This window comes from Erinaceus europaeus, chromosome 12, assembly GCF_950295315.1.
Source record: "Erinaceus europaeus chromosome 12, mEriEur2.1, whole genome shotgun sequence".
NCBI lineage: Eukaryota > Metazoa > Chordata > Mammalia > Eulipotyphla > Erinaceidae > Erinaceus > Erinaceus europaeus.
The window spans coordinates 77,213,474-77,228,108 of record NC_080173.1 but is presented as its reverse complement, the minus strand read 5'-3'; the positions used below and the strand labels follow the sequence as shown (position 1 = coordinate 77,228,108).

Here is a 14,635-nt window from a genome sequence, read left to right as displayed (position 1 = left end):
GTGTAAGGTCCAGTATGTGATCCCTAACAATGCATATACTGGGATGTTGCTCTAAGTTTTGCTTTGTTTTGTCCTCTCCCTATAGCACTAATAAACATTTTTTAAAATATATTTTATTTATTTATTAATGACAGGGATAGGAGGAGAGAGAGAGAGAGAGAACCAGACATTACTCTGGTACATATGCTGCCAGGATTGAACTGATGACCCTCACACTTGAGAGTCCAGTGTTTTATCTCCTGTGCCACCTCCTGGAGCACAAACATTTTTTCCCTGCCCTCCGCCCCCAAACAAACTTTTTTTTAAAAAAAAGGTGTCTGGGAATGTTGGGCGGTAGCACAGCGGGTCCAGTGCACATGCGAGAAGCGCAAAGACCAGAGTACTGATCCCTGTTTGAGCCTCCACCTCCCCACCTGCAGGGTGGTTGCTTCACAAGTGGTGAAGCAGGTTTGCAGGTGTCTATCTGTCTCTCCCCCTCTGTCTTCCCCATCTCTCTTGATTTATCTCTGTCCTATCCAACAACAACAGTAATAACAAGTGGAACAAAAATGGGAAAAATAGCCTCTACGAGCAATGGATTCATAGTGCAGGCCCCAGGCCCCAGAAATAACCCAGAAGCAAAAAAAAGGCATCTAGGAAAACCTCAACTTTGCTTATCATCAGAGATATGCAAATTAAAACCAAACTGAGATTCCAGTTCTCACCAGTGAGAATGGCCTACATCAACAAACCAGAAAATGTTAAGTGTTGGCAAGGATATGAAATAGGAGCTGTTATACAGCTGGTGGGAATGCAATTTGGTGTCACCACCATACCTTATGATCCAGCGATACTACCCTTAAGCATTTACCCAAAAGTCATGAAAATACAAAATCAAAGGGACATAAGCACACCCTGTTTATAGCTGCATTATTTACAATAGCCAAAATACAGAAGTGATCTAAAGTCCCATTGACAGATAATTTAAAAAGCTAGGGAAATAAATCCTTTAAAGTACTATTCTGCAATTTAAAAACATGCTGTTGTGGCCTGGAAGGTGGCATAGTGGATAAAGCATTAGATTCTCAAGCATGAGGTCCTGAGTTAGATCCCGGCAGCACTTGTACCAGAGTGATGTCTGGTTCTTTCTCTCTCTCCTACCTTTCTAATAAATAAATAATTAAAAAATAAAAATAAAAAGATGCTACTGTGCCCTTCAGGACAAAATGGATGGAACTAAAGCTAATTATATTTAATGAAGTAAGGAGAAGAAAGACAATTACAGATGCTTTCACTTATAAATGGAATATAGAGGCTTGAAACTCATGAACTTTCAAAGATAAAAGTAGCCAGCCTGTCTCTTTAAGACGTTGTGAATTATTAGTTACAGGGTGTGGGAGGATAGAGGGCGACACCTGCAGTCATACCTCACTGCTCATGAAGTTTCTCCCCTGCAAGTGGAGTCGGGGTTTGAACCTGGGTCCTTGCACATGGTAATGTGTGTGTTCAACCAGGTGTGCCACCGCCTGGCCCCCTGAACATACTTTTAACATACCATCCAAAAACAGCATGCTTTTATTTAGTCATAGTAGCTGAAAAATTTGTTCATACAAATTCTGAAGGAGCTCTTATAGTGAAAATATTGCTTGATATTATAATGATGGATACTATGTTCTGTACCTACCAGATCAGTGCTGTGGCTTGTCACTCTCTATTTTATGTGAAACTCTATCACATATGTAATAAATGCCTTAATAACCCCTAAACATGAAATTTAAAACAAAATAACATTATTTCTGATTTTTGCCAATAATCTACAGAAGCTCAATTATTAAAACATATTTCATATTATCCACCTGTGTTTATATGAGTAACTATAAAATGTACTGTGTATTGTGGCATATTTACTTCTTTCTGTTGTTTTTTATTCTGTCTAGATATTAAGTGAACACTCATCTGACATTAGGCCTTTAATACTTACAAAGTATACTGCTCCAAAGCTTCCATGGCCAATTTCTCTGAGGTCTGTGAAGAGCTTCTCTGGATCTTCTTTGAAGAAGAGCTCTGCAATTTCAGGGTCCTTCAGGCTGCCTGCTCGGTTAGTTGATGGCATCCTGTTTGGCAGTCAGCTGTCTGGTTCTAATTTTATACTGCTACCCCAATCCTTGGTTCATCTGTATGAATGAAGCCACGATGACATAAACTGTTGAAATAATAATTTTTAAAAGTCAAAAAAAAATCAAAGACGCTACAGATTATTAATATAAGATTATTTTCTGAAAGCATACAAAATTATCTCAAGTCTAAAATTTCACTAAGAAGGAAGTACAGTCTACTAGCATAATAGTTTCTAAACTTGGCTTATCACAATCACTTGTGCTTTCAAAAACAAGAAAGATGGTCTGGGGAGAGAGGACAGTGGTCATGAGAGAAGAGGAAAAGAAAAAAAGTCCAGTATACACAGTGTGTAAGTAGTTACAACAGGTATGTACTTTTTTTTTTTTGCCTCCATGATTATTGTTGAGGCTTGGTGCCTGCTCCCAGAGGCCATTTTTCCCATTTTGTTGTTATTGTTGTTGGATAGGACAGAGAGAACTTATGAGAGGAGGAGAAGACAGAGAGGAAGCGAGAAAGATAGACACCTGCAGACCTGCTTCACTACTTGTGAAGCGACCTCCCTGCAGGTGGGAAGCCAGAGGCTCGAACTAGCATCCTTATGGCAGCCATGCGCTATTTCCCGGCCCCCAGGTATGTACTTCTAAAACATTACATAGATCTCTATATTTTAGGGGCTGGGTAGTGGTGCACCTAATTCCATTGATAACTCTGGTGGCAATAAAAATAATAATAAGCAAAAAATATTATTAAAATTCTATAAATAAGAAGTGAAAGACAATTACCGAATGGTTTTATTCATATGTGGAGTATACATAACTGAAATAAGCTTGTAGATAATAATACCAGTAATAATCAAACTGATTAAATGGACTTTGAAAATTATGGTGGTTACCAGAAGGAAGGGGGGATTAAAAGGTTTTGATTTGGTATAATGTCACAGGAACTTTGGTGGTGGTTTGGGTGAGCTCTACACACACAAACATCTGTATATATTCCTAAAAAGTTTATAATATTGTGAACTAACCCTAAGTCAATAAATAAAAATTATAATGCAGTAAACAAAAGAGATCAAAAAACACAAATTTAAAAACATATGTAACTACTCAAGATGTTCCTATAGTGTTTCTAACAAGGAAGTTTCCCATCTATTAATGATCTGAAAATGGATCAAAGAAGTATTTCTTTTCCTTTTAGATACTATATGCCCACATTTAACTCTAACAGGCATTCCAAAGAAAAATGCAACAGAAGTAATAAAATCCTTCATAAACCCAACTCATACAAAAATACTATTTTAATCGTATCTGTTTATGTGATGGCTGGGGTGGGGGCCATACCTAGGCTTCGTGTATGAGTGATTTCTCAGCCCCACACCACTTTTTCCCCTATTCACAAATTCAGAAAGAAAAGAGATACACAACACTAAAGCTCTTTCCTCCATGGCCACAGCACCTGTCATAAGGTGTCAGAGGTCAAACATAGAATACACACATGGTGAAGCATGTGCCCTACCCAGTGAGCTATTCTCTAGCCTTCAAATCTGTTTCATTAAATAAATCATTACATACAAATAGCCAGTAAATTCCTGGTGGCTCTATCAATTCCTTTATGTCAGATTACTTCTTTTCTAAAAGGTTGTAATAATTAACATACTTCAGAACCTGGGTCTTTGAATAAAAATGCTTAGTTATGAGTCCTGGCAATACTAATTGTGAGTTGTGAACTTGGCTAACTTAATTTTTAATAAGTAAAGTATAAACAACTGGGTTAGGGAGACAGTATAATTGTTATGCAAAAGACTTTCATGCCTAAGGCTCCAAGCTCCCAGGTTCAATCCTCAGCACCACCATAAGCCAGGGCTCAGCAGTGCTCTGGTTTTTCAGTGTCTCCCTCTCTGACTCTCTCATTAAAATAAAATTCTAAAATTAGGGGCCAGGAGGTGGCGCACTTTGTTAAGAACACACATTACAATGCATGAGGACAGGGGTTTAAGCCCCCATCCCCATCTGCAGGGGGGAAAGTGTTGTGAGTGGTGAAGCAGGGCTACAGGTGTCTCTCTCTTTTCCTATCTTCTCCTTCCCTGTCAATTTCTCTGTCTCTATCCAATAGTAAAGAAAGAAAGATAATAATAATAAAAAAAAACACTGTAGGCATTACATTAAATATCAGTTTGTTTAAGTTCAACAGTTTTTAAAAAATATTTATTCCCCCACACCTATGGACATCTAATCTTTGACAAAGGGGCCCAGACTATTCAATGGGGAAAGCAGAATCTCTTCAACAAATGGTGTTGGAAACAATGGGTTGAAACATGCAGAAGAATGAAACTGAATCACTCTATTTCACCGAATACAAAAGTAAATTCCAAGTGGATCAAGGACTTGGATGTTAGACCAGAAACTATCAAATACTTAGAGGAAAATATTGGCAGAACTCTTTTCCACATAAATTTTAAAGACATTTTCAATGAAACAAATCCAATTACAAAGAAGACTAAGGCAAGTATAAACCTATGGGACTACATCACATTAAAAAGCTTCTTCACAGCAAAAGAAACCACTACCCAAACCAAGAGACTCCTCACAGAATGGGAGAAGATCTTTACATGTCATACATCAGGTAAGAGTTTAATAACCAACATATATAAAGAACTTGCCAGACTCAACAACAAGACAACAAATAACCCCATCCAAAAATGGGGGGAGGACTTGGACAGAATATTCACCACAGAAGAGATCCAAAAGGCCGAGAAACACATGAAAAAATGTTCCAAGTCTCTGATTGTCAGAGAAATGCAAATCAAGACAACAATGAGATATCACTTCATTCCTGTGAGAATGTCATACATCAGAAAAGGTAACAGCAGCAAATGCTGGAGAGGGTGTGGGGTCAAAGGAACCCTCCTACACTGCTGGTGGGAATGTCAATTGGTCCAACCTCTGTGGAGAACAGTCTGGAGAACTCTCAGAAGGCTAGAAATGGACCTACCCTATGATCCTGCAATTCCTCTCCTGGGGATATATCCTAAGGAACCCAACACATCCATCCAAAAAGATTTGTGTACACATATGTTTTTGACAGCACAATTTGTAATAGCCAAAACCTGGAAACAACCCAGGTGTCCAACAACAGATGAGTGGCTGAGCAAGTTGTGGTCTATATACACAATGGAATACTACTCAGCTGTAAAAAATGGTGACTTCACCGTTTTCAGCCGATCTTGGATGGACCTTGAAAAATTCATGTTGAGTGAAATAAGTCAGAAACAGAAGGATGAATATGGGATGATCTCACTCTCAGGCAGAAGTTGAAAAACAAGATCAGAAAAGAAAACACAAGTAGAACCTGAGATGGAATTGGCGTATTGCACCCAAGTAAAAGACTCTGGGGTGGGTGGGTGGGGAGAATACAGGTCCATGAAGGATGATAAATGACACAGTGGGGGTTGTATTGTTAAATGGGAAATTGGGGAATGTTATGCATGTACAAACTATTGTATTAACTGTTGAATGTAAAACATTAATTCCCCAATAAAGAAATAAATTAAAAAATATATTTACTCCCTTTTTTGTTGCCCTTGTTGTTTTACTGTTGTAATTATTATTGTTGTTGTTACTGATGTCGTTGTTGTTGGATAGGACAGAGAGAGATGGAGAGAGGAGGGGAAGACAGAGAGGGCGAGAGAAAGACAGACACTTGCAGACCTGCTTCACCGCTTGTGAAGGGACTCCCCTGCAGGTGGGAAGCCGGGGGCTCGAACTGGAATCCTTAAGCCAGTCCTTGCACTTTGCACCACTTGCGCTTAACACACTGCACTACTGTCCAACTCCCATAAATTCAACAGTTAAAAAAAAAAAACTTCCAAACAGCAGCCAGGATGGTGGTCTTACATGAACAAGGTCTTGAGTTTGATTCCCAGCATCATATGAGTCAAAGCAGTACTCTGGTTCTTTCTCCTCTCTTACTTTATCATTAATAAGTACTCACAAATTGATTTGACTGACTCCTAAAGTAAAATAAAACTACTTACCTATTCATATACCCTTTATACCAGGAAAAAGTCTTTGGTGTAACTTAAAACCTTATTATAAGTATTGTTTTAGTGGTCCAGGAGTTAGAGTAGCAGATAAAGCACTGGATTCTCAAGCATGAGGTCTTGAGTTCAATCCCCAGCAGCACATGTACCAAAGTAATAATATCTGGTTCTTTTTCTCTCTCTTCTATCTTTATCATTAACAAGTAAAATCTTTTAAAAAATAAATTAAATAAAAATAATTTGTATCTGGAGTAGAACTCAAATTTAGTGATAAGAGAACAAATCAAAAATTTTAAGAAATCATTTTTAAATGAGATAATAATCTGAACAGAGGGAGTCAGATGGTAGCACAGCAGGTTAAGTGCACATGACATAAAGCACAAAGACCAGCATAAGGATCCCAGTTCAAGCCCCCAGCTCCCCACCTGCAGGTGAGTTGCTTCACAAGAGGTGAGGCAGGTCTACAGGTGTCTATCTTTCTCTCCCCCTCTGTCTTCCCCTCCTCTCTCCATTTCTCTCTGTCCTATCCAACAATGACATCAATAACAACAAAAATAAAACAAGAGCAACAAAAGGGGATAAATACATAAAAAAAAAAAAAAATCTGAACAGACCATGAAAAGATGCTCAACATGGGTTATCAGAGAAGTGCAAATTAAAATAAAAAGTTAACACCACTAGGCACACACTAGAATGGTTTTTAAAAGAAGAGTATTGATAAAGATGTGGAGGAACTGGAATTCATGCTAATGGGAATGTAAATAGAACAGCCATAATTACTGAGTTAAATAAACATTTACTACAAGACGGTGAAATTCCTTACCTAGTTATTTACTCAAAAGATTTAAGAACAAAAGCACAGACATCTGTACACAGCAACTTTAGTCACAATAGCCTGAAACTATAAACTATACAAATATCTACCAGCAAATCAAAATATAAGAAATTTATAGTACAGTCACACAGATGAAAACAAAGCAGTAGAGGGCTGGGCTGGAGTGACAGCATCATGATTATGCAGAAAGCTTTTCATGCCAAAAGTCTCAAAATTCAATCTCAGTACCACCATAAGCCCCAGTTGAGTGGTGTTCTGGAGTAAGAGAAAGGAAGGAAGGGAGGAAGGAAGAAAGGAGAAAAAAAGAGAAAAAAGAGGGGGTCAGGTGGCAGTGCAGCGGGTTAAGCACACGTGGTGCAAAGCCCAAGGACCTGTGCAAGGATCCCAGTTTGAGTCCCTGGCTCCCCACCTGCAGGGGGGTCACAACACAGGCGGTGAAACTGGTTTGCAAGTGTCTTTCTCCCCCCGCCCCCACGTCTTCCCTTCCTCTCGATTTCTCTGTGTCCTATCCAACAATGACAGCAATGGCAACAATAACAATAATGACAACAACAAGGGCAGCAAAATGGGAAAAAACGGCCTCCAGGAGCAGTGGGTTCATGGTGCACCTGGTTGAGTGCACATGTTACAATGCACAAGGACCCGGTTCAAGCCCCTGGTCTCCTCCTGCAGAGGGAAAGCTTCACAAGTAGTGAAGCAGGGCTGCAGGTGCCTCTCTCTCTCTCCCTACCTCCCCATTCCTCTCAATTTCTGGCTGTCTCTATCCAATAAAAAAAAAAAAAAAAAGTTGGGGAGTCGGGCTGTAGCACAGCAGGTTAAGCGCAGGTGGCGCAAAGCACAAGGACCGGCATAAGGATCCCGGTTCGAACCCCGGCTCCCCACCTGCAGGGGAGTCGCTTCACAGGCGGTGAAGCAGATCTGCAGGTGTCTATCTTTCTCTCCTCCTCTCTGTCTTCCCCTCCTCTCTCCATTTCTCTCTGTCCTATCCATCAACGACAACAACAATAATAACTACAGCAATAAAACAACAAGGGCAACAAAAGGGAATAAATAAATAAAATAAATATTAAAAAAAAAATTATAAAAAAAAAAAAAGTTTACTTTGAGAGAGAGACAGACAGACAGACAGACACAGAATGATGCTGGGGATCAAACTTGGAACTTGATGCTTGAGAGTCTAATGTATTATCAATACTTATGGGTTACTCCTGAATATTTATTAAAGAAAGAGAGTGGGTGAGAGGAGGGACATGGACACACCAGCGCATCACTCTGGTACACATAACATCAGGAATCAAACTCAAACCAACCTTGAAAATCAGTCTTGGGAATTGGGCAGTAGAGCAGCAGGTTAAGCACACCAGGCACCAAGTGCATAAGAATCTGGTTCAATCCTCCCGGCTCCCCACCTGGCAGGGAGTTGCTTCACAATTGGTGAAGCAGGTCTGCAGCTGTCTATCTTTCTCTCCCCCTCTGTCTTCCCCGCCTCTCTCTCTCCATTTCTCTCTGTCCTATCCAACAACCCAACAACAACGACATCAATAACAACAAGAATAACTACAACAACAATAAAAGGGGGGGGGCAAATAAAGGGAATACAAAATCAGTCTCATCCTTTGTGCCACCTCCCAGGCAGCCCCTTGGTAAATAGGCAAAACTAGTCTAAAATGATTCATGGCTACCTGAGGCCGACAGGGAAACTGGCTACAGGAACCTATTTTATGGTGACAGAATGTTGATAAAGGCAATCACAACCCCAACTATACACTTCAAATGGGAAAGACAGAGACAATGAGAGCTAACACAGCACAAAAGCTTCTGCTGTTGCCATGACATCTCCCATATGGTGCTGGGACATGATCCTAGGTCACTTGCATGGTAATGCAGATACCCTACCCACTGAGCTTTCTCTTCAGCCTTATTTTACCATTATAAGAAAATTCTGAGGGGGCCAGGAGGTGGCACAGTGGGTTAAGTGTGCACAGTGTGAAGCATAAGGACCTGTGCAAGGAACATAGTTCAAGCCCTGGTCCCCACCTGCAGGGGGAGCGCTTCATGAGTGGTAAGCAGGGCTACAGGTATCTCTCTGTCTCTCTCTCTCTCTCCCTTCCCAATTTGTCTCTATCCAATAATAAATAAATAAATAAATAAAATGGCTTCTAGAAGCAGTAGATTCACAGTACCAGCACCAAACCCCAGTGGTAACTCTGGAGGCAAAAAAGAAAAAGAAAATAGAAAAAGAAAGAACTTTTAAGAGATGAGAGAAAGTTCACTGGGTTGGGACCATGCATGCAACCAGATTCAAACCTTAGTACCACATGGGAGATTCCACAGCACCATGGGAAGTTCTAGTGCCATGGTATCTCTTCTTCTCAGTCTCTTTATCTGCACAACAACAAAAAAGTGGTCCACAGTGAAATCATGTATATGTGAGGCACTAGTCTCACCAAAAACAGGAAAAGAAAAAAAAAAACTGGGAAAAGTTCATTTTCTTTATCTGATCTGAAAAAGGATTTGTATTCAAAACATATAAAGAAACCAGTAAGACATGCACACTTGGAATGGTAAAACAATTAATAAAATAAAAAATTTCCCAATGTGGTAACTCTTAGTTAGTCAGAAGAGTGGCTACTTTAGGAATAGTAAAAAAGTTGTGATTGAGGTGATATATATGGAGGAATTTCTAGACCGAATGGTAAAATTCTGGCTAGTTTGGAATCACCAAACAATTAATGAAGAGGGTAATAAAAGAGTATGTAACATTTATGTAACTTTTTTTTTTCCTCCAGGGTTATTGCTGGGGCTCAGTGCCTGCACCATGAATCCACTACTCCTGGAGGCCATTTTTCCCCCTTTTTTGTTGCCCTTGTTTTATCATTGTTGTGGTTATCATTGTTGTTATTAATGTCATTGTTGTTGGATAGGACAGAGAGAAATGAAGAGAGGAGGGGAAGACAGAGGGGGGCAAGAAAGACACCTGCAGACCTGCTTCACTGGCGACTCCCCTGCAGGTGGGGAGCTGGGGACTTGAACCGGGATCCTTATGATGGTCCTTGCGCTTGCCACCATGTGTGCTTAACCCACTGGACTACTGCCCAACCACCAGTATGGAACATTTTAAGTAGTTAAAGTCAGTATTAAGGACATTAACAAGTCTGTAGGGGTGTGAACATGGCTCAGCACTACAGTATACATTCGATACTTTTTCCCCCCTAAGGTTTCTGGTGATTGCACTGTAGAATGCTTCTTTGGAAGGACTTCCTTAGAGGTTATTCTTTTTTTTTTCTTTTAGATTTCTTTATTGGGGGATTAATGGTTTACATTTGACAGTAAAATACAATCATTTGTACATGCATAACATTTACCAGTTTCCCACATAACCATTCAACTCCTCTGCCATCATGTTCCAGGAACTGAACTCCTCCCCTTACCCCAGAATCTTTTACTTTGGTGCAGCACACCAACATTTGATACTTTTTAAAATTTTATTATTATTATTATTTTAGAACAGATAGGACAGAGAGAAATAGGGAGGGGAGGAGAAAGAGAGGACAAGAGACAGAGAGACTGCATCACTGTTTCATTGCTTATAAAGCTTTAGCCCTGCAGGTGCGGACTGGGGTCTAGAACCTGAGTCTCTGTGCACTTTGTGCACCACCCAGTCCCCAAGCATTAGACTTTCATGCCTGAAATTCCTAGTTCTATCCCCTGATACTACATGTACAGGCTTATGTCACTCTCATATGTACAAATTTAAAAAAAAAAAAGTTATTTTAAAGAAAAATGGTAGGGGCTGGGTGGTGGCACACCTGGTTGAGCACACATGTTACAATGCACAAGAACCCATGTTCAAGACTCCGGTCCCCACCTGCAGAAGGAAAGCTTCACAAGTGGTGAAGCAGCGCTGCAGGTGTCTGCCTCTCTATCCCACCTTTCCCTCTTGATTGTATTACACTGTCAACATAGTAAATGCCGCTGAATTGCTCACATTTAAAAGTATTGATAAATTTAATGTTACAAGAATTTGACTCAATTTCTTCAAGTTTATTTTTAACCATCTGAAAAATGTTTCCTAACAATATTAGATGAAGCACACTGAACAATGTGTTTTCTACTGGTTCAGGAACACCACTGATGAGTAACAAAGATTATATAAGTCTTCTGGCTTGGGTTTTAGTTATCTCTGAGCTTCAGTTTCTTTTTTTTAAAAAAAAAAATTATTATTATTTATTTTTACCAGAGCACTGTTCAGCTCTGGCTTACAGTGATATGCGGTATTGAACCTGGGACTCTGGAGCCTCAGGCATGAGAGTCTCTTTGCATAACTATTATGCTATATACTCTCCACCCTAAGCTTCAGTTTTCTCATTTGGTTTCAAAAAAAAAAAAAAAAAAGCATTGGACTCTCAAACATGAGGTCCTGGTTCAATCCCCAGCAGCACATATACCAGAGTGATGTCTGGTTCTTTCTCTCTCTCCTCCTATTTGTCCTATTTCACTGCTAGTTCTCTCTTCCTATCTTTCTCATGAATAAAGAAATAAGGTCTTTAAAAAATGTAGCAAATTTTTACTAGATCAAGAGTATTTTTGTGCCACACACACCTTTAAAATCTAATAGAGTTACAAATGTTTACCCCTAGGGAAACTACATATGTACATATACAGTAGGAAGTTCACAGACCTATTGCATGTTACTTACATATACAATTTCAATGCATTTAGCATTAGGGATAGTTCTAGTCTCACATTCTATGTCAGTCTTATATAACAGGGTTGCCCTCAAGATCTATACAGGTTCACAGAGCTGCATTAAAAAAAAAAATTTTTTTTTAATTTGTTAGTGGTAGAGAGGAGTCAGAATATCATTCTGTCATAGATGATGTTGGGTTTGAACTAGAGATCTCATGCTTGCAAATACCAGCACTCTAGCCACTGCATTACATGCAAGATAGCACATTTTACTTTGTGTTTTACAAATAGTTGTCCTATTTCACTGCTAGTTCTCTACTAGGGCTGCTAGTTTCTGTCTAGAATTTAACTTTAAAAATTCAATTTGTAGGGCTAGAAGTGAGTTCACCCAGTAGAGAATGTTCCTCACTACGTGTATGAACGAGATTCAAGTTCTAACACCTCACTAGAGAAAACTCCTGTGGTGTCACTCCCTCTCTCTGTATGTCTCTCTGTCACTTCAGTAAATGGAAAGGTGGCCTAAGAGCTCTGAACTTATGCATAAACAATGTCCTGACATAGCAAAAAAAAAAAAAAAAAAAAAAAAGAAAGAAAAAGAAAAATTAAATTAGTACTCAATAGTAAGTACTATGTGTACATTATGGGGGATATAAAAGAGCCATAACCCACTTAAGAAGAACTGAAAGAAGTAAAGAGAATATAAGTTGCAGTAGTTGGAGATAATTTCTTAAATCTGAGCGAAAAAAGGAGAACAGAGCAGAGGGTACAAGGGAACTAGAGGAACCATAATAAACATAAGTAAAGCAAGTATAATAAAGGATGAGAAAAAAAATAAGAATAATGATAGTGCTGGATACTAGTGGAGGGGGAGAGTCATAGATAGAGGGGTCAATCACAGATAAATTTAAAAAACTAAACAATGGGAGGACCAGACAGTGGTGTACCCTTTAAGTGCACATGTTATCATGTACATGGACCTGGGTTCAAACCTCTGATCCCCAATTACACCAGGGAAGCTTCATAAGGGATGAAGCAGAGCTGCAGGTGTCTCTCCTTCTCTACCCCCTCACCTAGGTCCTTGTGTATTGAAATGTGCAACCAATGTGCACCACTGCCCAGACACAAAAATTTTCCATAGCCTCATGTGAGTGGTGAATAATTTTTAAAACTTAATTTGTGCAACTTATATTTGTATATAACTAACGAATGTTTTAAAAGAAAAGATGCACAGGGAGGGAGAAATAGCACAATGGTTACACAAAAAGACGAAGGTCCTAGGTTCAATCCCCCACCCCATCATAAGCCAGAGCTAAACCGTGCTCTGGTAAAAATAAATTCTAAAAAAAACTGGTTATCAGAAAAGTGGTAACATATTTTCCATACAAAAATGCATCATGACTTTTCCCACAAACCAATAGTTGTCAGATGATACTGTAACTTTGTAGGTCTGAACAGGTAACTGAAGAGTTCTATTATCAGGAGGTAAATCTTACAGCAATACCTAAGAACAACTGAAATGGGAGAGGAAAAGATAATCTTTTAAGTGATTTACAAATGTATTGTGCCTAGAAGGAGACATAGCGGATAATAAAGCATTGGGCTCTCAAACGTGAGGTCCCAAGTTCCACCCCTGACATCACATGTGCCAGAGTGATGCTCTGGTTCTCTCTCTTAATAATTAGGGAAGGAAGGAAGGAAGGATAGAGAAACAAAAAAGAAGGAAAAGCAGAGGGGGAAGGGGGAAGGTAGGGGTATAGTATAATGGTTATACAAAGAGACTCAGGGCTGGGCTCCAAAGTCCCTGGTTCAATCCTCGGCACCACCATAAGCCAGAGCTGAGTAGTACTCTGGTTAAAATAAGGGGAGGTGGGGTGGGGGTGGGGGAGTGGGAAGAGAGAAAGGAAGAAGCAAAGCACATACAAGGTAGGTACGGCTCTAAAAATAGTACATAAAAGGGGGCCAGGTGGTAACGCAGAGGGTTAGGCACACATGGCGCAGAAGTGCAAGGACGGACTTAAGGATCCCAGTTCAAGCCCCCAACTGCTCACCTGCATGGGGGTCACTTCACCAGCGGTGATGCAGGTGTGCAGGTGTCTACCTTTCTCTCCCCCTCCTCTCTCGACTTCTCTTTGTCCTATCCAACAACAACAACAATGGCAACAATAACAAGGGCAACAAGACGGAGAAAATGGCCTCCAGGAGCAGTGGATTTGTAGTGCAGGCACCAAACCCCAAGAATAACCCTGGAGACAAGAAAAAAAAAATATATATATATAGTACATAATAATGCAAAGTCTTAACAATCATATGGTAGGTATTATTATTCCCATTCTACAGATGCTAAAATGAAGCCTAGAGAAGCTTGAGAATTTGCACAGTAATAAGGACATCCATAACAATAAACCTTATTTCTCACTGCTCCATACAGCATATATACCCACGAATCTACAGTAAAACAAAGACAAATGTGGTTTTTCTCAACTTATCAAAACCAGAATAAAACAATGCCTATAGGAATGGAGTGCATCCAGCAGCAACAATTTTCTCTACCCTGTAACTTTAACAACAGCACCATCCTCTCACCAATTTCAGTCAGCATTCCAGAATACTATAAACCTTAGTACATATAATTCATATCATCTCTATACTCATCCCTACTCCTAAATAAAGCTTCACAAAGTAAAAGGTAGTTTCTCACAATGTTAAAAGATCCCTAGAAAAGGGAACACAGGATGAAACATAATTCAAAGGAAGATTCTATAACTTCATAATCTACTGGATGTATATATGGATATATTAAAATGAGAAAAAAGCCATTAAGAAGGTAACTCAGCTGGTAAAGCACAGGACTGGTACCAGGTTCAATCCTTAGCACTGGAAAAGCCAAAGCAATAGTACTCTAATATTCCCTCCCTCCCATAAAATATATATTTTTTCCTTAATGTGGTACCATGGGATGTACCCAGGGTCTTAGCCAT

At 39.6% G+C, this 14,635-nt stretch overlaps 1 protein-coding gene across 1 annotated transcript in view; it reads right to left on the bottom strand.

Annotated features, from left to right (window-relative positions):
- TAOK1 (TAO kinase 1) overlaps positions 1-14,635 on the bottom strand; it is a 108,200-nt gene that overhangs the window by 71,842 nt on the left and 21,723 nt on the right. The window contains 1 exon segment of the mRNA XM_060204063.1: positions 1,961-2,182. Within this exon segment, the coding sequence (XP_060060046.1) occupies positions 1,961-2,092 (132 nt within the window). The 5' untranslated portion in view covers positions 2,093-2,182.